Source organism: Crotalus tigris, unplaced genomic scaffold (assembly GCF_016545835.1).
Source record: "Crotalus tigris isolate CLP2741 ecotype Arizona unplaced genomic scaffold, ASM1654583v1 scf7180000017668.6805642782:7212621, whole genome shotgun sequence".
NCBI classification, from domain to species: domain Eukaryota; kingdom Metazoa; phylum Chordata; class Lepidosauria; order Squamata; family Viperidae; genus Crotalus; species Crotalus tigris.
In genome coordinates, this window is record NW_024096554.1 from 5973796 (window position 1) to 5999037 (window position 25242).

Genomic DNA, 25242 nt, shown 5'->3' on the forward strand with positions numbered 1-25242 from the left:
TACTCCTCCTTCTTGATATTGCTATTCCTATCTATTACTGCTGTTGTCTTCTGGTCCTTGTCTTCTACCACAATGTCTGCTTGACTGGTCAGGACCTGTCTGTCTGAATCTGGAAGTCCCACATGATCTTGGCCCTTTTATTCCTCAGGACCTTCTGTGGAATCTCCCATCTGGATTTGGGAGGGTTTAGCCCTTACACTATAGCTGTTCCTGTACACCAGGCATGTCAAACTCACGATGTCACGTGACATGCAACTTTTTCCCCGGCAATGGGGTGGGCACGGTTTCAGTATGATGCATCCAGCCCGGGGGACAGCAGTTTGACATGCCTGCTGTACACAGTGCTTAGTTGCTTGGTTGTGCATTTCAGTGCATGCTTTTCCTCAGTGCATGCAATTTGGAAATAAACCTCCATTTGGTTATCAATGACACACACTCGCAGATACAGAACTTTTATTACATTCATTAGAAAACTTCCAACATTACATTACTTTTTGACATAATTGCTATTCAAATTGAGGCACTTGTCATAACGTCTTACAAGGTTTGAAGTTCCTTAGTAGTAGTCACTCAGTGCCAAATCTGGGCTATGGGGAGTGATCAAAAAAGATCCCAACGGAACTGCTTCAAAAGTTCTTGGGTGTGTCTAGCGGTGTGCGGGCGAGCATTATCGCGAACCAACACCACACCGGAAGCGGTGCCATAGAAAATCCCATCAAATGTGAAGATGCCAAAAGAGTACTACTAGTGAAGTTCATGGAGTGTGGTTTCACCATCAGTTCCGAAGTCAACTGTGAAACGTTACAAAAACTCAGACAAGCCATCCCTAACAAGTGTCAGGGCATTCTGACTTCTGGTGTGGTGTTGGTTCACAATAATGCTCACCCGCACACCACTAGACGCACCCAAGAATGTTTGAAGCAGTTCCTTTGGGATGTTTTTGGTCACAGGTGTTGTGAAAGTAAACAACTCAAATTCCTGCTAAATAACTAGGCAATAAAATGAAAATGTAACAAGCTCAACATTCCAATACATTCAACCATGTAAAGAAGCATGAAAAACACCAACTACATGATCAGAACAAGTGCAGCTTTCAGCCCTTGGAATTCCCCAGTTTATCTACTCATTTTTCCTTTAAAATTGTTATAATAGTAATAATTGATGTAATAGTCATCAAAAGAGAAAGAGCCCCACCAAAGGAGAATTCCTATGGATCTTTAATCTCATATGAAGCTATTATATATCCTTTGCTGGACAGTAAGATAGACTATTTATGGACAACCCATGATATAATAACTCAGCTCTCAGCTACACTTTATTTGTAAATAATTCTTTAGTCCATTTAAATTGATATTCTGATTAAATTATGAAATGAGTACCAGTTGAATTGTTTACCAACATTTTTTTAAAAAAATCAAAACAGTACCTTTTTAACTTGTTTTTAAACAAAGTACTTGGGGAGTTAAAAATGAATTGTTTATACTTATGCTTACAATAGCCTAGTGACACAGATTTCTAATTACAAAGGAATTCCAGTAAGGAAGAAAAACATGGATTATTGCCTCCTTAAATTCACTTTTTCTTCCTTCTCACCGTCAGCATTTCAGAAAGAGTCATACTAACAACACTAATTTCCAAAAAACTAATCTTACACATGGACAGTGGTATCTCAATTTAATGGAAATAGCTAGAATGAATGAATTATAGTTCTCATCCTGAACAGAGAGACTTCATCCCCCTCAAATATTTTGCACAGGAGTGTTGCTCCCAACATCCTCCCTCTCTGGTCTTCTGGGAGGTTTTTTTGTTTGTTAGTTGCGAAGTTGTGTCCGACCCATCGCGACCCCATGGACAACATTCCTTCAGGCCTTCCTGTCCTCTACCATCTTCTGGAGTCCATGTAAGCTCACGCCTACTGCTTCAGTGACTTCATCCAGCCACCTCATTCTCTGTCGTCCCCTTCTTCTATTGCCCTCAATTCAGCAATTTGTAGCAGATTTTCTCACCATTGCTTTAGTATATTATTGCCTGAGACACATATCTGGTGTCAAGAACAGAGAAGACTGTGTATTTATGTACACTAGATTATCATATGTAATTCCATAATAGGGAGATTTACTTGCAAATAAAATACAAAAGACTGCACTTTAATAGTTCTCTCAAGTATCAAGTTTTAATTAAATATACATTGCAGAAACAATATATTCAAACTATTTTAGATAACACAAATTTAGCACATAGCAAGCAATAAATAAGTGACTTCACAGCAGCACTGCTATGAAAACAAGTGTAATGTTTTTGGTTTTCCATCTGTACAATGGTGGAACTATCATTTGGGACATTACAGGTAGTCCTGAACTTACAACTGGTTACTTAGCGACTGTTCAAAGTTACGATGGTCCTCCCCAGGGTATTCACAATTGGCTCCAAAGTTCCAGCAGTGGCTGCCACTCTCATCCCATGGTCACATGATCACATGGTGGATACTCAGCAACCAGTCCACATTTATGGCCATTTGCAGTGCCCGTCACTGATGTGACTGTGTTTTACAAAGCTTTTACTGAAAACCAGCGTTTACTTCCAGTTTTTAGCAAAACTGGTCCGTTGCAAACTATAGCTGCCACTTTATGACTGCCACACTTGTGAAGTGGCCACCACAAAAAAGATAGTAAAATTGGATCAATTGTGTGGGGATCCATTTTATGACCATCATGACTTAATGACCATGATGGGCAGGCTCCATATAGCAGTAGAAGTCCTAAAGCCATACATGAAAAGATAATAACCTAAATGATAATAAAAAGTACGGGTGTTTATCTAACTCTTAAGTGATATTGCATTCCCTTGGAGGGAAGGGGATATGCAGCCTGTGAGTACATTCTGAAGATTACACTTAGTTCATTTCCTAAAGTATAGTCTAGATTCTATACATCAGACTAGCAACATTAGCATTCATTGATTTGGCAATTGTTCTAGAAGGAGATCTGGACAGCAGCTCTTTATAGAGAATTTTGGTTCCATCATATCCTCATCTTGTAAGATCTGGATGTCCTGGATACAAATAAGGGGAGAGTAATTTGCCCATGTTTTTTCCTTGCAATATAAGCTTGCATTCCCAGTTTGCTCCATATCATGCTGCAGCCTACCTTTCCATTCTCACCATACTTTCTGAAATTCAAGACTGGTGTGACTGTCCAGTAGTTCTCTGCCTGAGAATGAAGATTCTTCTCTTGCATTGTAGTTCCCTCCCTCCCTCTCTCCCTCCCTTCTGGCAACATAAATTTCTAGGCAGCACAGTCTCACTCCTTCTCATGTAGAGGTGCTTTCTACAGTGCAGACAACACAATGAGTGATGAAAAACGGTCTCGGAGCTCTTCTAGGGAGAAACGTGGGAGAAGCAGAGAGAAGTTATCTCCAGGGAACAAAAAAGAGAAGATGGCACACAGACAGAAAACCAGCAAAGAGAGGCAGCAATCCAATCAGAAGAAATTTAAAAAGGATACCAAAAGCACCCTTCAAGCAGGCAACCAAATCTATACTTCCACAGTGGTTGATGTGGATGATGTGGTGTCATTTGATGAAGAAATGGAGGTGATGGCCTTGCTTGAAAGTGAGAAGCAGGAGGAAGGTAAGGGAAGAAATGGGGTACAACACCAGTAAATCATCCCCTGGACAAGTCCATCCCCTGAAGAGAACCTATTTTAAGAGATCTTAGATCTACAATCCTTGAAATCCATACTATCTTTTTTGAGGAAAAGGGTACAAAGACAAGCAAACTAATCTGGGTTGTTAAAATCCAGGAAGCACTAGAAGACAGCAAGGAATTGAAATGTTGTCTATCTCTTGAATGTTTTCTGATCTGGTAGACCTACCCTGTAAGTCATATTTAATTAAAGACAAAACTACGATATAAATTACATTGAATTTATCTGTCCTCTCCTTTGCAGATAGCAATCAGCTTGGGTAATGGTAAAATGCAAAAGGACTGACTTCTGTAATATGTCATGAAATTTAACAAGGGAGGAGATCTTGTAGTAAACCTCATCGCTTCCTAGTTGCTTTGGGTTTCAAGACAACATGATGAAAAGAAATCAACAAAATTATTGCAGAGTTATTAAGATGAGCATCCTCAAAGCAAACAGTTTACTGGGAAAATACGAAAGCTACCTAGCAATGTTAAGGGGCAAATATCAGTGCAGTATACAGCCTAAGCAAAAATTCTGAACAGTAGTTTCAATGAATGCAAAATTTAGTGTGTTTAGGTGTGTTTAAAATGGGGCATGAAGGATTCAGACTTCAAATTTGACTCAAATTCAAGTGATAGTCATTTGATTTTTGATATGTTTCTTCTTCCATTGAGAGAACTTGGTGCAAAGCTTCAGGTTGGTAGGTCTCAGCTTCTATTTTAATTTTTCTTCTGTAATCTTTTTCTTGGAAACTACGGGAAATTAGAGATCAGTGAGCTGTTAGACATTCACTAGAGATTCAGATGAAGCCTAATACGTAGGTTATTGGTGTTTTCTGACTTTGGTTGTATTTCTGCAGATGTTTCATTATTAAGATAGGTAGCATCATCAGCATGTGGAAGAGTGTGGTTTGCTGGTTGTTTATCTGTCTCCCTCTGTGTTACCAGTCTGGATCGGTTTTAAATGGTATGTAAGTAGGATTTACCTGTATGTTAATGGTTGATTTGTTAGAATGCCAAGCTTCCAGGAATTGCCTGCTGTCATTCCGAATCATTTAATATCAACAGGTTCCCTGCTGAAATTGTAGCTGATTTTTTTTCTGCCTAATGAAAGACCTATGTTAAGTAGATTGGGTCCTGGCAATCCACCATTGGTCTCTGTTTTTAAAATGAATTTAGCTTCTAAACAGACACTTATCTACATCAAGATTCCAGTCTGCAGAATCTACAAGCATCACTCTCAAAAAAAAACAAAAAACCCTCATACCAAACCATCTCACTGCTTCTTCTAACTCAGCTTCGTTTATGATTGGAACAGTTATAAAAGTTCTTTCTTAGCACTGCTGGGGATGGCAGAGTTTGAACTGGATATCCAGCACTGTATCGACAGCATGGACTCTACTATAGCATTACAGCCTTTCCTTAGATAAGGCAGTTATGCCTGATTGTATTGTCAAATTATATGAAATATTCATTTAGAGCACGGACAAGCAACACCCATATATTTTGGTTTACAATTTCCACAGTACTTGCTTTTGCCAGGATATGTGAAATTCATGATAGTTGATAAAAATGGCCAAGAGGGCCTCAAATGATAAAAATGGTTTATTCCTAATTTTGAGCTTATAAAAGAGGATTTATTTGTAACTGATTAGGCTTCACCTCTGAGAAGAATACTTAGGGGGAAAACCCTTATTAGTTTTATTTGGCTTTTTGACACAAAATTGTGCTGGTTATAGAAGATAGAGGTGCAACTCTAGGTCTGCCTGCATGCAAGCTTTATTTTTCACATCTTTCATACTTTCTGCTTTCCTTTTACTAAACTCTGATGTCCATCAAGATAAAGTTTCAAGCAAATCTTGAATGTAAGAAAGAATGAAGGAGGAAGAATACTAAGAGTGATATCAGCATTTAGAGACCCATAGATTATTTTACACATACTTGGAACTACTATTGCATGGAGTTGCTTGTTCTCGGAAGAATTTTAGATTTTTTTAAAAAAAAAATAAACAGCTATATGCAGAATCTCAGGATAAAGGACTGTACAAAGCAGCTATCAGCTCCATTCTGAAGTGTTCTCATTTTTGCATCATGTTTTTGCATGTTGCTTATGTGCATGAGTTATAAATAGAAATTATTAATTTTAACAGTCATAAATGTTAAGGAATTTACCAGCCTCCTCAACCTGGTGCCCTTCAGTTATAACAGGATTAAACTCATAGTCAAGTTAACTAGTTGATATTCCTCATCAGTGTCAACTGGAAGCAAGTTGGTTTAAAAAGACCCAAAATATATGTAGGTAGCAGAGAAAAATTTCCAATAAATCAAATGTATGCTGGAACTTTACTCTGAATTAGAATATAGAAGAGTCCCTATTTTCATCTGCAGATGAAATTTGAGCATATTATCTTAGTTCTATGTTTCATCTTCCTATAATCTCCTTTATTGCCAAAATAATGTGGGTCAGCAGATACGTATTTTTTTCCAATAACACATGCAGATTTAAAGAAACCAGGAGAATCCTATATCTTGTATCTGTTCTTCCGCAGGCTTAAAGTCTCCAGGTTTAGGCATATGTGAGTGGCTTCTTGTCATTCTCTCACTCCTTCTCATCATAATCACATTTCCCATTTCCATCTGGTTCTGTATGAAGGTAAGAATATTTCTAGAGATTGAAGTTGATACATGTGAGAGACAGCAATCAGTAAAGTCCATGCATCCAAATGCTATTGGGTACAGCAGCAAGCCTTGCATTCAACTCACATACACAGAATAAAATCATGAATTAGACTGTATTATGTCTTAATATGTCTGCCAAAGAGATCCTATTTGATAAGGATATTTCTTTCACATATAAACATACCTACAGTACATATTAAATACATTTCATGTATTGATGGCAGAGGCAAATTTTAATTCCCAGGTCTTATTTTCGGGGGAATGTCTTACCTGCTTACCTTAGGACCACCACAGCCAGGTCTCCCACACCCCGACACCTGTTGTGCCGCTGCTGCCTCTTTTGGAGCCCAAAAAAATATAAGACCGAGTCTTATCTTCGGGGAAATACAGGAGTAGAGATTAGGGCTAATCCGCTTTTCTGTCTCACACTTGGTGATAAAAATGTGACTCAGACATTGCACCTTAATCAGCGCTCATTTTTATCTTTACCTCAGAATAATTACTCTTGCTCAATGGCATTATAATCCCATTTTACTTATGAGCCATTTATCTCCCAACATATTTGATAGAATGACTCATTTGTACCAATATACTTCTTTACATTTTTATGGGAATATCTTATTCCATTGACTTACATGACTGGGATCTTTACAAAACAAAAACTGCGAGAGGTCATGTTATAACTGAAATAAAATTATCCAAGTTTTGTCAGCCTCTCCTGACTGAGAAAATATCTACGGACCCCTCACATCCTGGACACAAACTGTTTCAACTTCTCCCTTTGAGACACCACTACAGAGCACTGCATGCCAAAACAACTAGACATAGACAGTTTTTTTCCTTGTGCCATCACTCTGCTGAACACTTAATTTCCATAATTCTGTCTTATGTCTAAGTCAGTGGTGGGATTCAAATATGTGAACAACCGGTTTTCTGTGTGAATGCTGCTTCCGGAAGTCCATTCTGGGTCTGGGCAACAAAAAATTAGCTACCGGTTCTGCTGAAGAGGTGCGAACCAGCTGAATCCCGCCACTGGTCTAAGTATATTACCCATGTTGTATGACTATATTACTTTTATCATTCTCATCTGTTACACTACCTTCTCTATTGGAATCATTATTATGATTATTATTACTTTGTTGTTTTTCATGTACACACAAATTCCTTGTATGTCTAATCACACTTGGATTCTGTTCTGTTCTGTTCTGTTCCATTCCGTTCCGTTCCACTATACTACTCTACACTATGTGGTTCTTCCTCTACTTGATAAAAGAAATTGGCCATCTCTTATTTAATATCACCAAAACAATGAGAACATCCTGTAGCATCCACAACAAACCACATGATGCTAAAATGTCAATTCATATAATTTCATCACATGAAAAAAGAATTTTAGTTATTAGAGTGAAAACCACCTGTGATTCCCAAATTTTCCTCTTCTATTCTATTTTAAATTATAGAAAAATTATTTTCCTTGCACATGACCAGCCAACTTAAGAGCCACTAAGTGTTACTTTAATTGCATGAAAACATGTATCTGTTGGGTAGGTACATATATAGGTAGGTAGTAGACTATTCCACACTATCATACCCAGAAAAGCACATGGTAACAATGCTTGGCTATTGAGGAGAAAGGTCATTAAACCCCACAAGCCTGGGTCCCCAACCATGGCCTGTTCGGAACCAAGCCGTGCAAGCGGCGGGCCAGTGCACATGAGCGCAACTCAATTTGCATGAGTGGCAGATTGGAGTACACATGCAGCAATACTTGCACAAGTGGTGGGCTGGTTCCCCTCTCCACACCTGGGCCACCAAGCTGTAAAGGCTGGGGACTGCTGCCATAAGCTGTTAAAACAGAAAAAAAGTACAAGGCTGATTCCTCTCCTCACTTTACATTTCCATCACTTGGTATTGAGCAGTTTACAATATTAAAAGCTTTCTGGAGCTAAATTGTTTGCTCTATTTGCTTCCATTTTTTTCTTCCTCCCAAATTCTGTTACTTCTCTCCATGTTTATATGACAGATTGTACGAGAATATGAAAGAGCAGTTTTATTCCGATTTGGTCGTATTCTTCATGGAAGGCCAAGAGGGCCTGGTATGTATACAAAGATTATTAGATTTTTGAAGGACTATAAGTTAGATATAACACTGCTTGCTATGACATCTGTATAGACTGAACTGTTGGCGTCACTGATGATGTAAACGAAGATACCAGTGTCAACCTTCTTGAGAAACAATGGTGCAACTAGGGTTGTGCTAAAATAGATAGTGAACATCATGTGAAAAAATCACCCTGCTAATTCTCACTGTTGAATTATCTAATCAATAGGGTAGTTAGTAAATAAAATGGTACAATATTGGCAACTTTATTTGTGATAGAAACTTAAACCAGGTTCATTACCATGGGGTGATCCCTATATTTTTTTCTATACTACCCGAATTGAGAGGGCAGATAGTTTAAGATAGTATGTAGGATTGTGTGTGCAACTAACACTGTTCCCAAATGGATATTTGTTACACATTTCTTTACATATACATTTACATATATCTTGGAGGTATAGGCCCCCATCTTTTCCTGTAATGTACAGAGCAACGAGATACAGAGAAACATTGCCTTTTTGCTGCCATCTGTAATCACCTGGATTTTTGCAGACCCAGATTTGGTAGACAGCAAACATTTTAAAATAATTTTTTATTGTTTCCATTAATGTTTTTGCCATCCGCTCCATAAACTCTTTTCCCATTTTGTTAGATGGGTTTGCATTCTTTATCATCACTTTAGATTATTTTGCCAGATTTTTTGTTCTGCCTATGAAAACCTTGCATCTTTCTAGATGCAATAAGAAAGTTTTACAGACCTTTTCTTGGAATTGCAGAGTACAGTTCTGTGGAGTTTCAGTTACTGTGGTTTTAAATAACTTCTCTACACTTTTCTTCTCAGTTTCTTTTTCTTAGTCCCCTCATTTTTTAAAAAAATCCTTTTTGCAGTTAAATGTGATGGTGGTGTCCTCTGTGGTAAATATCCTCCAGATAGTCCTTGTTTACAAATGATAATTGGGATCAGAATTCCAGTGCTAAGTGATATGCTATATACAATAGCATTAAGGTCACTTTTTGGCTTAATTACACATTACACACTAGATCTGCCAATCTACATAGCACTGCATCTGCAACAGATAGAAATTCTGAGAAGTTTTCCTAGGCATATTGATCAGCTGAAAATGCAAGAAATAAAATGAGAGGATGTCTCAAGGACCTCAACATCAAATAAAAAAGTTTGGAAGCTGACAAAAATGTATTAAAATGTTAAGGCAAAAGATTTGATGGCCACTACTCCAATCTACTATTGTTTCTGTTCAAGATTTTAAAGCATTTCATAAATCTTTATAAATAATTTGATAAAGATATCAGCTGGACAAAAAGATTACAGTCATTTCTGCAAACCAAACTATTGCCTGACATGGTAAGGTAGGTTACTGGAAGATCTAACAATCATGCAACTACCCCTAGTTAAATAAGTAAATCATGACTTATTTAACTCGGTTTTCTGAGTCTGCATGACAAACAATCATAACCTAACAAGTACACATTTGGTTAAAATATGGTTGATAGTTTCTGTAGTATAAATATAGACAGCAAAACATAGGAACCTTAACTCCAATCAAATTGTGATAAAAACAATTCCTGAATCTCATTTTTAGCTTTGGTTTCTTTGTTTTAAGATGGTTACTGTGAGATTAACTCTCCTTTTTGTCACTAGGCATGGAATCAGAAGGTTAAAGCAGACTTTTAATGGGGGTATTTTGGCTATAACAACTTTTTATCTCTTTTTGTTTTTTCCATAAATCCACAAATATTTTTTTTAATATTTAGGGGGAAATGATTCCAATCTCCATTAGGCTACTATTACTTTTATTAAAAGGGAGGGTATGCATGGTCACTACAAAGGAGACTGTGATGGCAACCTAAATGGCCACTATTCCTCAAATATGAGTCGACCTTAATTTCTTAAGTCATTTGATGTTGGGTGAAATACACACATGCACACAAATGCATGCATAAATCACTGGTTAGAATGTGTTTGATGATCAACCATCAATTTTTCTATATGTAAAATCCCAATATGATAACTTGATAAAATGAGCATCAAAAAGCATGCTCTTAATTCCTATCATGTAATTTCCATGCTGTTCTGTTTCTCCTAAAAGGCTTGTTTTTTCTCCTTCCTTGTCTGGATACTTACCACAAAATAGACATTCGTCTCAAAACTTTAGAGATTCCTTTCTGTGAGGTAAGTGAGTTTAGTTACAGCTTACTCATCCTCTTCTAACTCACCTGCTGGAGAAAAACACATGGATTAATCAAGAAATGAGACAGTTGCAAAGCAGACAGACTTTAGAAAGAAATTACATAGAATCTCCATTCAGAAGGATTCTCATACTTTATAGCAAGTTACATAGATTCTCTAATGATTACACTTTTTTGATGATATTTGGCAAGCCGGGATATGATACTACGGCCATTTTGATTGCTCAGCAGTTTTGAGTACCTTCTACCACAGTATCCTTATGGACAGACTAGGGGGGGATTGAGAATGAGTGGTATTCTATTGCGGTGGTTCTCCTTCCCTAGTGGTCAGTTCCAGTCAGTATTAACAGAGAAAGAGAGGATATGTCCAATCTCCTTGCTTGTGGAGTGTCACAGGGTTCCATGCTCCTGCCTCTGCTGTTTAATATCTACATAAAATTGCTGGGTGAAGTCACCCATCAGTTTGGGTTTGGTATCATCTGTATGCAGGTGATTCTCAATTGTACATCTCAACCCTTGCTTTCCCAGTGTCAGTGTCCTAACCCAATGTTGTTCAGGTCTGGATGGAAAGACTCAGCTTCAGTCCTGAAGCTGGGCCCCTGGATCTCTTTTTTACACCGTTAGTCTTAGATGGGGTGGCACTTCCCTATTTCAGACCAGTGCATAACTTGAGAACCATCATAGACTCACAACTACTGCTCCAAGAGAGTAGGTGGCAGCTGTGGCTAGGATGATCTCTGCACAGGTCCATTTTGTGTGTTTTATTCCTAGAATGGGAAGCCCTTCAGACTGTTTTATGTTTTGGTCACCTCATAATGGAATATTGCAGTTTGACTGCTCTTGAAGACCACCTGAAAGCTACAAGTAGTCCAAAAATGCAGCGATGACCACACTTGATATGCCCATGTGCATTAATGGTTCATAACCTGCACTGGTTGCCAGTTTTCTTTTGGGTGCAATTCAAGGTACTGATTGTCACCTGTAAGGACTTTCATGGCACAGGACCTGGTTCTTTGAAGAACCACATGTGTCCATGATTCTGCCTGACCAGTGAGATTCAGCTCCTACCCTACAAGTTTGACAAATCTTTAGAAATGTGTCTGGGCTCCCTGGCCTGGAACTAGGTTGTTGCTGAGACCATGATGAGTTTTTTGTAAGGCAATTTGTGTTTTGTTCAGGTGCACAGGTGTTCTTTTCCTCAATTGTTTTCCACTTTTTTAATTACAAAATACTCAGAGTAATATGATTCTGAATTCTATCAAATCAATGAATCCATTGTTGGCAATCAAAAGTTTACAGCTGATACCTTGACCATAAGATGAACTAATTACATAAGTTTGAGAAACTTTGTCATGGTTGTGCCTTACCATTTCTCCATACAAAAACACATGCCATGCAGATGTTATTAACCTATCTTGTGAGATTCCTGTAATCTTACTAGCCCAGGTACTACAGTAACAACATTGCCCAATTTTTGTAGGTCCTGGATTTCTTCTTTCTTTCCAGTGACAGACAAAATTACTACCATGCCCGTTCGTCATCTTATTACATTGAAGATCACCTGTAATGCCTTCTATTTATTGTAGGTGATCACCAATGACATGGCTGTTTTAGAATTAAACACTGTGTGCTACTATCGAATGGAGAATGTTACTCTCCTAATGACCACCCTTGCTAATCGTTCTAATGCAGTTCAGATGCTAGTACAGATTATCACAAAGCGCTTGCTGGCACATCGGACTTTCACTGACATTCTGATGGAGAGAAAGAATATCAGCCAGGAAATAAAGGTAGGCAAGATGAGGATTTTGTGATAACTCTGCATGATGGGCAAAACCATCACAAATATTTATATTGTAATAAATGAATTGGCATTAGTAAAATAATGTTCCCTTGTTATTGGGCAGTTTCTCTTTCTTGAAAGATATTTCAAAAGATGCAAATTTGTAAGAATTGCATTGCTAAGTTTGACCAATATATATTCAAATAGGCCAATAATAGTGGGCTTTTACTTTGAATAATTTCCCAGAGTCATTTATTGCAATCCTACTTTATAACAAACAAGATTGTTGTTGTAACTTCTTTTTAAAATTATTTTGAATTATACTTTTTTTTTATTTCAATCATTCTAAGCTAACCAGATCACAGTAGCAAGATGAGCAGCTAAGTAAATTATTTAAATAAATACAGAAACAAATAAACAGAAGCTTTTAATAGAAAGCAAAAGCAATAACAATAGTTTATTGTTGATTAGCCACTAGGCCACTAGGCCAGATCAAAATACAGAATATAAAACACAGAACATTAGTAAAACCATATATAAAAACAGACTAAAAGAAACAAATGAAATTGAAAAAGAAAATCCTGTCTGCAAATGAAATATGTTGTTTTATTTAATATTTTATTCATTTATTTACTAGATCATTCCTCTAGTGTGCACTCCAAGATACCGATCTCTCTCTTTTTTATACAACTGACATTCAGATGATATATGCATTATATCTGCTGTCTCTGAAGCTCTGCAAATGCACATATGTTCACTCTAAAGGGCTTGGTTAACTCTTCCATATATAACCATTGTATCCAATTGCTCAAATCTTGTTGGAGTAAATACCATCCTAAAATGTTTAGGAATAGCTGTGTTTAAATACGGGTAGTCCTCGACTTACAACAGCTCATTTAGTGACCAAAATTTAACAACTGCATTGTTTCACTTAACAAATGTGGCAAGAAAAGTCATAAAATGGGGCAAAACTCACTTAACAAATTTCTCACTTACAATAGCAACATAAATTTTGGGCTCAATTGCAAATGGAGGACTATCGGTAATTGGAAATTTGAAGATACATTTGTACAACTTACAACCATTTGCTAAGTGACTGTTCGAAGTTACAACAGCACTGACAAAACTGATTTATCACTGTTTTTCACACGTATGACCGTTGCAGCATCCCCAGGGTCATGTGATCAAAATTCAGATGCTTGGCAACTGGTTCATATTTATGACAGTTGTCCTGGGGTCATGGGATCCACCTTTTGTGAACTTCTGACAAGCAAAGTCAGTGGGGAAGCCATATTCACTTAGCAACTGTGTTACTAATTTAACAACTGCATGATTCACGTAACAACTTTGTCAAGAAAGGTCATAAAATGGGGCAAAACTCACTTAACAACTGTCTCATTAGCAACATAAATTTTGGACTCAGTTCTGGTCATAGGTTGAGGACTACCTATATTGTCATTCATTACAATGTGCCAATCTGAGGATGGCTATATCTTTCTCTGCTTCTATATCCAAAATTCTTTGTGCAGCAATCTTTTATTTTGTTTTCCGATTGTGGAAGAGACAGGGTGGCCAGAGCTCCTGGTATAATTTGTCAATTGTACAACCCCAAAAGTCTTTAATTGAAATTTTCGGTTTTAATTTTGTCTGTCAGCTTCCACAGCATTAATTCTGCATCAATAATTATATTCCTGATTTTGGACAAAGGGCAAATTGCATAAATTCACAACTCAGCTCTGATTGCAACAGCTGAAGTCCTTTTACTCACATCCAAGATGCCTTTAAGAAATTGTCATTATAGTTTTCTAGTAGTGATAGTGATATATATTTAAGCCCCAAATTTCAGCTCCACATAAGAACATGGGTATAACATTGGCCTTAAATATTTTAATACTTAAGGCTAAGGAAGTTGGTTAGCTTTTTTTTTTTTTTACATTTAAGCAGTAAATTCACTCGTGCCCTTGCTCTAAGTGAGCTCCTTTGATGATGAGGGAGCCAAGATTCAGTCTCAGAGAAAACTTGTTGTTGTTGTTGTTAATTGCGAAGTCGTGTCCGACCCATCGCGACCCCATGGACAACGTTCCTCCAGGTCTTCCTGTCCTCTACCATCTTCTGGAGTCCATTCAAATTCACACCTACTGCTTCAGTGACTCCATCCAGCCATCTCATTCTCTGTCGTCCCTTCTTCTATTGCCCTCAATCTTTCCCAGCATTAGGCTCTTCTCCAGTGAGTCCTTCCTTCTCATTAGGTGGCCAAAGTATTCTTCTAAAGAGCAGTCGGGGTTGATCTCTTCTAGGATTGACCGATTTGAACGCCTTGCAGTCCAAGCAACTCGCAGGAGTCTTCTCCAGCACCATAGTTCAAAGGCCTCAATTCTTTTGCGCTCAGCCTTTCTTATGGTCCAGCTTTCACAGCCATACATTGCAACTGGGAAAACCATGGCCTGGACTATACGCACTTTTGTTGGCAGGGTGATGTCTCTGCTTTTTAGAATGCTGTCTAGATTTGCCATAGCTTTCCTCCCCAGGAGCAAGCGTCTTTTAATTTCTTGGCTGCAGTCCCCATCTGAGGTGATCGTTGAGCCTAGAAAAATAAAATCTGTCACTACCTCCATTTCTTCCCCATCTATTTGCCAGGAATTGAGAGGGCCGGATGCCATGATTTTGGTTTTCTTAATGTTGAGTTTCAAGCCAACTTTTGCACTCTCTTTCTTCACCCACATCAAGAGGCTCTTTAGTTCCTCTTCACTTTCTGCCATTAGAGTGGTATCATCTGCATATCTTAGGTTGTTGATATTTCTCCCGGCAATCTTAATTCCAACTTTTGATTCATCTAGCCCTGCCTTTCTCATGATGTGCTCTGCATATAAGTTAAATAGGCAGGGCGACAGTATACAGCCTTGCCGGACTCCTTTTCCAATTTTGAACCAATCAGTGGTTCTGTGTTCGGTTCTCACTGTTGCTTCTTACACCTAGATAAAGAATGCTATTAAGTTGCTCTATTGACTCATTTTTTAAAATAAAAAGGGGAAAAAATTATGCCTTGTTTTCCCTGAACAAGAGAGGAAACTGGAAATGGGAGCTAAGCCTTTTATCAGTTTTTTTCCTTTCAACTGCCAGTTTCCTTTCAGTTTATGCTTCTCTATTTTCAGTGACAGCCTAGAAAGCGAATTCTGATTTCAGTTGAAGGATCAAATTTTAATATCACATTAAGCCAGCGTTTCTCAACGTTTGTGTGACGATGACCCCCATCACATGAACGCGCCGCGCATGCGCGACGGCACCATGTGCGGCGCCCATGCGCGGCGCGCGCATGTGTGGCGCGCATGCGCGGCGGTGCCCCCTGAGGGGGGGAAATGGTGGATCGCATTGTTTGGCGACCCCCGTAAAATGGTCGATCGACCCCAAATGGAGTCGCGACCCATAGGTTGAGAACCGCTGCATTAAGCCATAACATAGCTTATATAATATAAGGTACTTCTGTTTGCTTAAACGCTGATCCCAATTTTAAGTTTGTCAAAATTTGCCTTGCCTATGACATACTCACAAGAATAAAAATTGCAAAGGCAACCCATTAACTGATGAGCCAGTAAATTCTCTTTACAACTCCAACTTTCTACCACCTCCTCTTGGATGGAGAATGGACACAAGATGCTTTGGCCTTGGCAGTCAGAGTCACAAAACGTTTAACTCAGATATAGCCTCAGTTAACACTTTACTTAAACCAATTTTGTTGGAGAGTTAAGATAGAATAGAATAGAGCTGGAAGGGACCTTGGAGGTCTTCTACTACAGCCCCTTGCTCAAGCAGGAGAACCTATACCATTTCAGACAAGTGATTGTCTAGCCTTTTCTTAAAGATCTCCAGTGATGGAGTGCCCATGATTTATGAAGGCAAACTGTTCCATTGGTTAATTGTCCACACTGTTAGGAAGTTTCTCCTTAATTCCAGGTTGCTCCTCTCTTTCAGTTTCCAACCATTGTTTCTTGTCCTACCCTCTGCTGCTTTGGAGAATAATTTCATCCCCCCTTCTTTGTGGCAGCCCCTCAAATACTGGAATACTGCTATCATGTTGCCCGTTTCTTCTTTTCTTTAGACTAGCCAAACCCAAGTCCTGCAGCCATTCTTCATATGTTTTAGTCTCCAGGCCTTTGATCATTTTAGTTGTTCTCTGAATTTTTCTAAGGTCTCAACATCTTTTTTGTAGTATGGTGACCAAAACTGGCTGCAGTATTCCAGGTGTGGTCTTACTAGGGTTTTATAAAGCAGCACTAGTACTTCATTGATCTTGATTCTATGCCTATGTTTATACAACCCAGTATTGTATTAGCTTTTTTGGCTGCTGCTGCACACTGTTGGCTCATAGTCAAGTGATCGTCCACTAGGACTCCAAGGTCCCTCTCACAGTTGTTGTTTTTGAGCTAGGTCTCACCTAATCTATACTTAAACCTTTGATTTTTCCTGCCTAAATATAAAACTTTGCTTTTCTCCATATTAAAACTCATTTTGTTGAATAGGGCCCATTGTTCAAGTTTGTTAAGATCTTTTTGGATCCTGAGTTTGACTTCTGGGGGTGTTGGCTATTCCTGTCAGTTTGATGTCATCTGCAAATTTGATGAGCGGGGGGGCCCATCTATTTCCTCATCTAAGTCATTAATGAAGATATTGAAGAGTACTGGGCCTAAGACAGAGCCTTGTGGTACCCTACTGCTTACCTCTCTCCATGTGGGTGTAATACCATTGAGGACTACTCGTTGAGTACGGTTTGTCAGCCACCTACAGATCCATCTGATGGTGGTGTTGTCTATCCCACCTTTTTCTAGCTTACTAAGCAGCAGGTTGTGGTCTACTTTGTCAAATGCCTTACTGAAGTCTAAGTATACTATGTCCACAGCATTTTGCTGGTCTACTAATTTAGTCACTTTATCAAAGAATGAAATGAGATTGGTTTGGCATGATCTGTTTTTGACAAACCCATGCTGGCTACTGGTTGTAACTTTGCTTCTAGTTGTTTGCAGATCTGTTTTTTGATTATCTTTTCCAGGATTTCCCCAGGTATTGATGTTAGACTGATTGGTCTGTAGTTTCTTGGGTCTATGATAATATTGCATATGTTTATTTAAAGAGTTTTGGCAGCCATATAAATACCACCTCCTTTTTTCTTTTTATGCAGGTGGCTGTGGATGCCATTACCTGTCAGTGGGGGATCAAAGTGGAGCTGACAGAAATGTAGGTATGAAATCTGTACACTGTAAAATCAAAAAAATGTTTAAATATCTGGTGAGGAAAAGAATGAAATCTTTACTGATTAGCTACAATTTGTAACTTTCCATTCAAGTATTATACATTCTTTCTATATTGGCCTATAATATAGTTATGATTAAGCCAGTTCATGAAGAAATCTAACATCCATTGTTAGATTGATTTTATTAGGATCAACAAAAATGACATAATGGTTTGTTTGAGAGTTGCATTTTCCAGAATCCTCATTAGGCAAGAGGTTAGAAAAATCCACAGCCTTTATTTATTTTATTTTATTTTATTTTATGAGACTTATATACCGCTTTAAGTGCAAGCACTCTCTAAGCGGTGTATACCAGTAAGCAATGTATATATATATATTTACATTGCCCCCAACACTCTGGGTCCTCATTTTACCTACTCGGAAGGATGGAAGGCTGAGTCAACCTTGAGCCGGTGAGATTTGAACCGCTGACCTGCTGAACACAGTCAGCTAAAGTGGCCTGCAGTACTGCACTCTAACTGCTGCACCACCTCGGCTCTTTGAGCTTTACCCATGATGGAAACAGACAGGAATATTATAATTATTAGTGGTAATAATGCATTTGGGTCAGTATAAAAGGCGGGGAAAATGACATTGCCATAGGTGAATACTATAGGCTACCCAACCAAACAGAGGAAATAGATGAACTTTTTGCTAATCAGTTAATTAAGATATGTAGGAAGCACGTCACAATAGTAATGGGGGACTTTAATTACCCTGACATCAACTGGGAGACAAACTCTGCACCAAATGGAAAATCAAACAGATTCCTGACAAACCTAGCAGACAACTTTGTCTCCCAAAAAGTAGAGAAGGGAACTAGGGGATTAGCCATATTGGATCTAATTCTCACTAACAGGGATGAAATGATAGAAGGTGTTGAAGCCACAGGAACCTTGGGGGGGGGGAGTGATCATGCAATATTGGAATTCAACATTATGCAAGCACAAGCAATAGAACACAGTCAAACTAGAGTCTTGGACTTCAAGAGAGCTAATTTCAATAAACTTAGAGAGAGTTTGGGAAGGATTCCATGAATGAGAATCCTCAAGAGGAAAACAACTCAAGAAGCTTGGGAAATTTTGAAAAGTGAGATAATAAAAGCCCAGTCTAGCACAATACCAACAAAGAAGGAAAATAACAGCTCTCAAAAAAACCCAGCATGGCTGCATAAAGAACTCTCTGATAAATTGAAAAACAAAAAGGACAAGTATAACAAGTGGAAAGAGGGGCACATAACTAAGGCAGAATATCAGCAAATAGCCCAAGCCTGCAAAGATGAAGTGAGGAAAGCTAAGGCTCAAAATGAACTAAGGCTTGTGACAAAAGTCAAAAATAACAAAAAAAGCTTCTTTCAACATGTAAAAAACAAGAAAAAAGTCAAGGAAATGATTGGCCCATTAGTGGGAGAAAGTAGCAAGAAGGTGACAAGCAACAGGGAGAAAGCAGAACTATTTCACTCGTTTTTTGCATCTGTCCTTACACAAAGAGAAAAAACAGCCCAACCTATTAAAAACAGTTCCCTAAAAAACAGATTAGAAATGCAAGTTAAGATAGGCAAGAAAATGGTAAGTGAGCACCTGTCCAGCCTAGACGAGTTCAAATCACCAGGACCAGATGGATTACACCCCAAGGTTCTCAAGGAACTGGCAGATGTGATCTCAGAACCATTGAACTATCTTTCAAAGATCCTGGAGCACTGGGGAGCTACCGGAGGACTGGAAAAGAGCTGATGTAGTTCCCATCTTCAAAAAAGGGAAAAAATGGACCCAGGAAATTACAGACCTATCAGCCTGACCTCAATACCTGGGAAGATTCTCGAAAAGATAATCAAACAACAAATCAGCAAACACCTAGAGGCAGACAAAATCATTACCAAAAACCAACATGGGTTTGTCAAAAACAGATCATACCAGACAAATCTTATCGCATTCTTTGACCAAGTGACAAAATTACTGGACCAGAGGAATGCTCTGGATATAATTTATTTGGACTTCAGTAAGGCATTTGATAAACTAGATCGCAACCTACTCTACTTGATAAGATAGAAAAAAGTGGGCTAGACAGCATCACCACCAGATGGATTCGTAGCTCGTTGACCGCCATACTTAGCATGTAGTCCTCAATGGAACTGCATCTACATGGAGGGAAGTGAGAAGTGGGGTGCCCCAGGGCTCTGTTCTGGGCCCAGTGCTCTTCAACATCTTCATCAGTGATTTGGATGAGAGGACAGATGGGGAACTCATCAAATTTGCAGACAACACCAAGCTGGCAGAAATAGCCAACACTCCAGAAGATACAGAAGGATCTTGACAGACTTGAACATTGGGTACTAGTTAACAAAATGAAATTCAAAGGTGAAAAAAGTAAGGTTCTACATTTAGGCAAGAAAAACCAAATGTACAGATATAGTATAGGAGGTACCTTGCTCAATAGTAGTAACTGTGAGAGGGACCTCAGAGTCCTAGTGGACAATCACTTAAATATGAGCCAGCAGTGTGCTGCAGCTGCCAAAAAGGCTAACACAGTGCTGGGCTGCATTAACAGAGGGATAGAATCAAGATCACGTGAAGTGTTAATACCACTTTACAATGCCTTGGTAAGGCCACACCTGGAATACTGCATCCAGTTTTGGTCACCCGATGTAAAAAAGATGTTGAGACTCTAGAAAGAGTACAGAGAAGAGCAACAAAGATGATTAGGGAACTGAAGGCTAAAACATACAAGGAATGGTTGCTAGAGTTGGGTATGTCTAGTTTAATGAAGAGAAGGACGAGCAGGGACATGATAGCAGTGTTCCAATATCTCAGGGGCTGTCATAAAGAAGAGGGAGTCAAGCTATTCTCCAAAGCACCAGAAAGCAAGACAAGAAGCAATGGATGGAAACTAACCAAAGAGAGAAGCAGCCTAGAACTAAGGAGAAACTTCCTGACAGTTAGAACAATTAACCAGTGGAACAACCTGCCTCCAGAAGCTGTGAATGCTCCAACACTGGAAGTTTTTAAGAAGAGACTGGATAGCCATTTGTCTGAAATGGTATAGGGTTTCCTGCCTAAGCGGGGGGTTGGACTAGATAACCTCCAGAGTCCCTTCCAACATTGTTGTTGTTGTTGTTATATTCCATTGACATTCAGTCTGCCTTAATATTTACCCTGGCTTTGAATTGCACACCTCATAACTGAAACACCATCCTTGGCTATAAATTTTCTGGCCTCTTCTCCATTCTGTTTTTGTATTATTTTTGATAATGTCTCCAATGAAGAGTGCTGGGGAATTCCAAAGCCTGCATATTCTTTTAGTTGGTCCTTGCTATATTGCGAGTCTAGGCATGAACTAATTCTAGATGAGTCTCCATTGTATAGTGTTTATGAATACAACCAGCAATATAAGAATTGATGCTTGTAACAAGTCTTTAAGATATGAAGTGTTTCTGCAATATTGAAAAAGTTATGCAATTGTTTAAGGTTTTTTTTATTAAATTTGATTTTAAAAAAGTTTGTTGTAATCTGTTTTCAATCTCTGTGCAGTCTTAAGAGCAGTGACAGATTGGCTGACATCTCTATCTAGAATGGAAAGTGAATGGTCAGAAAAACTACAACTAACAACTTTTACTAGAAATAAGACACTCAGAATACTAGGACCATCCCTTGACCAAGATTGATTGATTGAATGAACAAACTAACTAATCAGCGAAGGCATCTGTGAAATACATTAATTAGTTCCATGTTCCATTTCCTTTGTCTATGTGAACTGGAAGCTGCTTTCAGTCTCTGGAGCAGAGTTTCTCAACTTCAGCAACTTTAAGATATGCAGACTTCAACTCCCAGAATTTTCCAGCCAGCCAGCTTTTTTGTGTAAAATGCTAAGAGGGAGCAAAAGGGAGCAAGAGCAATGAATTCAAGGCCTTGCAAGTCTATTTTCAACTCAGAAATAGAATAAGACCATCCTTGGTCCCCTATCCTCAGCTTTTTCAAAGTAAGATCATAGTAAATGAGATCATAGGACAGAACCTCCAAAGACTGACCAAAGAGATTTCGGAGAGGATGTAGCAAATCTCAGTAAAATTGCATTTGAGCTTTGGAGATATGGCATAAAGTGATTGGAGTATATGTCTGTGAGGGTCCCATAAAATTCAAAAAAAATGTGGTCCCTTGGGGTATATCACACTTAGTGTTGCCAAAAAAGATAACTAGGAGACTGTCAAGATAGGACTTAGGAGAAGAATATCAGCTCTCCAAAATGATAGCCTCCTTAATCTCCTTAATCTAACTGGGAATAGTGTTGGGTGGGGATATAGTCCCAAGTAGCCATGGAAGGACACAGTTCTGCAGTCTTGGGCAAACCTCCCTATAAAGAATTTATTGAGAGAGATTCTGGACTGTTGTTAGTAAGAGCAAAAGAAATAAAAAGACAGCCTAGCTACAATGTTAGTTTCTTTATTAATGAATAAAAGTTTATCTTTGAAGAAAATGTGTATGTGTAAATAATACAGAGTTGATCTCTTATGAGAATGGATCTCACTTCTAAACCTGATAGAAGTCAAAACAAATTATCCATGGATCAACCCAGGGCAGGCAGGCTTTTTCTAGGACCCCAAGCTGATTCCTGAAGCAGGCAATGTGGTTAAGAAACCAATTGGCATGGTACGGAGATAATGGTAGTGAAACTCCAAATGAGCTGATTTATAGGCAGCACCTGGGACAAATATCCTATCAGCCGAAGATTTGTCTTGGAAGTAAAAAGCTGAATTAAGTTGGTGTAATTAAATCAGATGGCTTATCATTGTCCACGAGAAGAAAAAATAGTAACCAAAAGTACATATATTCTCAAGATTAAGGTGACCAACCGTACTCCTTTAGGGAGGACAGTCCTCCTTTTGTATGTTCTGTCCTCCCTCAAAAAGTGTCCTCCTTCATGTCCTCCTTTTCGATATTTGAAGACTAATCTGCAGGGCTTTTTTTTTCCTCATAGAACACTCAGAATGGGGTTCCGGCACCTTTTTTTGATGGTTTTGTTTTTCAACTTTTGCATGAGCTGTGCTACTCCCACTATTGGCTTTCGAAAGCTAATAGGAATTGCTGCTGAGCGCCCCAAAACACCCGGCTGGCAAACTTTGCACATGCAAGTTGTCTGTATTATTGTTGCAATGAATAAAATGTTTCTTTTATTTACGATATTTTTTTCTTCAATTTATTTGTGTCCTCCTTTTCATTGTAAAAAAGTTGGTCACCTTACTCAAGATGTCAGGCGTCTTCTATTGTTTCTAGGCCTGGAGAGTAGCCTTTCTTTCAGTTTCCTATTTTTATTTCAGTAAAGACATTCGGCTGCCAGCTGAACTTCAGGGGTCACTATCTGCACAAGCAGAAGCTCAGCGTCATGCTAAAGTGAAGGTAAGTCAGCAGCCTCCCCATGTACATTTTTATTACAGGAACTTGCAGGGGAGAGAAAAAATGCTTTTCCTCTGGTGGCCTTCAGTGGGAGTGGCAGAGCAGAGGAAAAGAAACCTGCTATTGAGGAGGCCGACAGCCCATACAATAATATTAATTGTAAGTAAATAAGTAGAGGGGAAGAATGGAAAGTGTGAGTAACCTCCCATAGACTAGTCTCCATGATTCATGGCTTACTTTCCAAATTCAGATTACTATGGATCTTAGAGCTTTTCATAACTTGTAAGACAGCACATTCTGCTTCATCTCCCTACTTTTTGGGGTGAATTTAGTCACCAGGTTCCTGAGAAACTGCTTGCTTATTTTGCTATGAAACAAAAAAAATAATAATATGCAGGGCAATAAATAATCTACATCCACAGGAATAGAAGTTAATTGCTGAAGGGGAAGAACTAAAAGAATCTGTGCTATGTATAGGAACAGTTCTTAAGACATTTTTATTGAACACTGGACAAAATTGGGACTAAGCTAAATATCGCAGATGATTCTTGGACAAAGTAATACAGCATCTCACAGTATAGAGGGCAGAGCATACTTTTTCTTTCTAATTTAGGCTAAAGAAAGGCAGTATCTCAGTAATGTGGTTATAGAAATCATAGAACAATTCTCAAATGGCCTTTGTGTTGTAGGTGATTGCTGCTGAAGGTGAAAAAGCTGTTTCTGAATCTCTGAAGATAGCAGCTGAGATATTGTCCCATACACCAGCTGCTATCCAGCTCCGTTATCTTCACACTCTGCAGAACCTGTCTTCTGAAAAACCTCCAACCATTGTTCTGCCTTTACCCTTTGACCCCCTGAGCCTTTCAGTTGCAGTAAATCAAACATCCACTGGCTACACCCCTTCAAGTTGTGACAATAATCCAGAAACTTCAAAGGGCAAGGACTCTCCCATGTTATAGAAATAGTAGCATTCAAAGGATCATGGTTTCAAGCTGTCGCTGATACAATTCACCACTAAGTCTTCTGTTTAAAATTCAGACAGTAATAGCAATCAAATAAAAAGCTATCAAAGTCAGATCTCACCCGCTCAGGATACAAATGACAGGGTGCTGTAAATCCTGACTTATGAATTTACCTCTGAGACTCTATGTATTTGACTAATATATACATCATTTTTAATGTAGAGTTTAAAAATTTTAGTTGTATGTTTGTAAAATCTGTTACATTTACTTATTTTTTAAAAAATGTATTATTATTACTAAGAAATATTCTTAGCAATCACATAGCATTTTCCAGGATGATCTATTCTCAACTTGGCCTATCAGGATTCACAATGGTATTGTATATTCATTGCTGTTGAAACTGAATTCATCCATTCATCTTGCTGTTGGTTGTTATCTTCTCTTTTCTCATCTTTCCCATATTTACAGAACTCTCAAGGGCTGTAGGTCTTCACATGTCAAAATTATGATAATGTAAAGCTAGTAATTTGTGCCTCAAGCAAGAACCCTGGATTGATTGGTTCTGTAATTCATTTGATCCTTCCTCCTCCTTCAAAAAAAATTATTAAACACTCCTGTGATTGACGTGGGACAGCAACCAGAACATAGTATTCAAGAATGATTTTAGCATTTGGGCAATATCATAACGTGTACAATAGAGTTGTTACATCAAACATTATAGTTTCTAGGTCTTGATAAATTAACAACATCATTTTGATTTGGGACCAAGAAAGAACTAAGATCCAGTAAAACTGGTGTAGAATTGGCATATATCATGAGTTCTTGTTATGAAGTATGCTCATTTACAAACATACATGCATATTAAATACGTATAAACTGATAAACCACACATACCTACAGGATACTGCAACATTAAAGCATGATTGTGTACAGAAAATCTCAGTTATCTGCAAAGATCACAAAAGATCTGAAATGTAGTCAATTGTTTATTGCAGAACTAAAGTAAAACACACTTCAGATGAATTATATAAAATAAGAAAAAGCATTGGAGTACTGTGATGTTAGCATTTGTAAGGAGTCAACTAATAAAGATGGAAAAAAAGGAAGCTAGGGATCATCCAAAAAAGAATAGGAAGAATTGAGGGGGAGTAAG

General features: G+C 38.3%; 2 protein-coding genes across 2 annotated transcripts in view; one reads left to right on the plus strand and one right to left on the minus strand.

The window, feature by feature from the left end:
* Positions 1-3327: 3327 nt before the first annotated feature.
* Positions 3328-24263, plus strand: NPHS2 (NPHS2 stomatin family member, podocin). The gene is made up of 8 exons (XM_039337178.1): positions 3328-3628; positions 6235-6338; positions 8388-8460; positions 10574-10656; positions 12260-12463; positions 17630-17685; positions 23052-23130; positions 23817-24263. The coding sequence occupies exons 1-8, from the start codon at positions 3346-3348 to the stop codon at positions 24084-24086; spliced, it is 1152 nt and encodes a 383-aa protein (XP_039193112.1). The 5' UTR covers positions 3328-3345; the 3' UTR covers positions 24087-24263.
* The window catches only part of AXDND1 (axonemal dynein light chain domain containing 1), a 94518-nt gene continuing 79893 nt past the window's right edge, over positions 10618-25242 (minus strand). Inside the window, exon 27 of the transcript XR_005556029.1 lies at positions 10618-10703. The gene's annotated coding sequence lies outside the window, so the exon portion shown is untranslated. The remainder of the gene's footprint in view (positions 10704-25242) is intronic.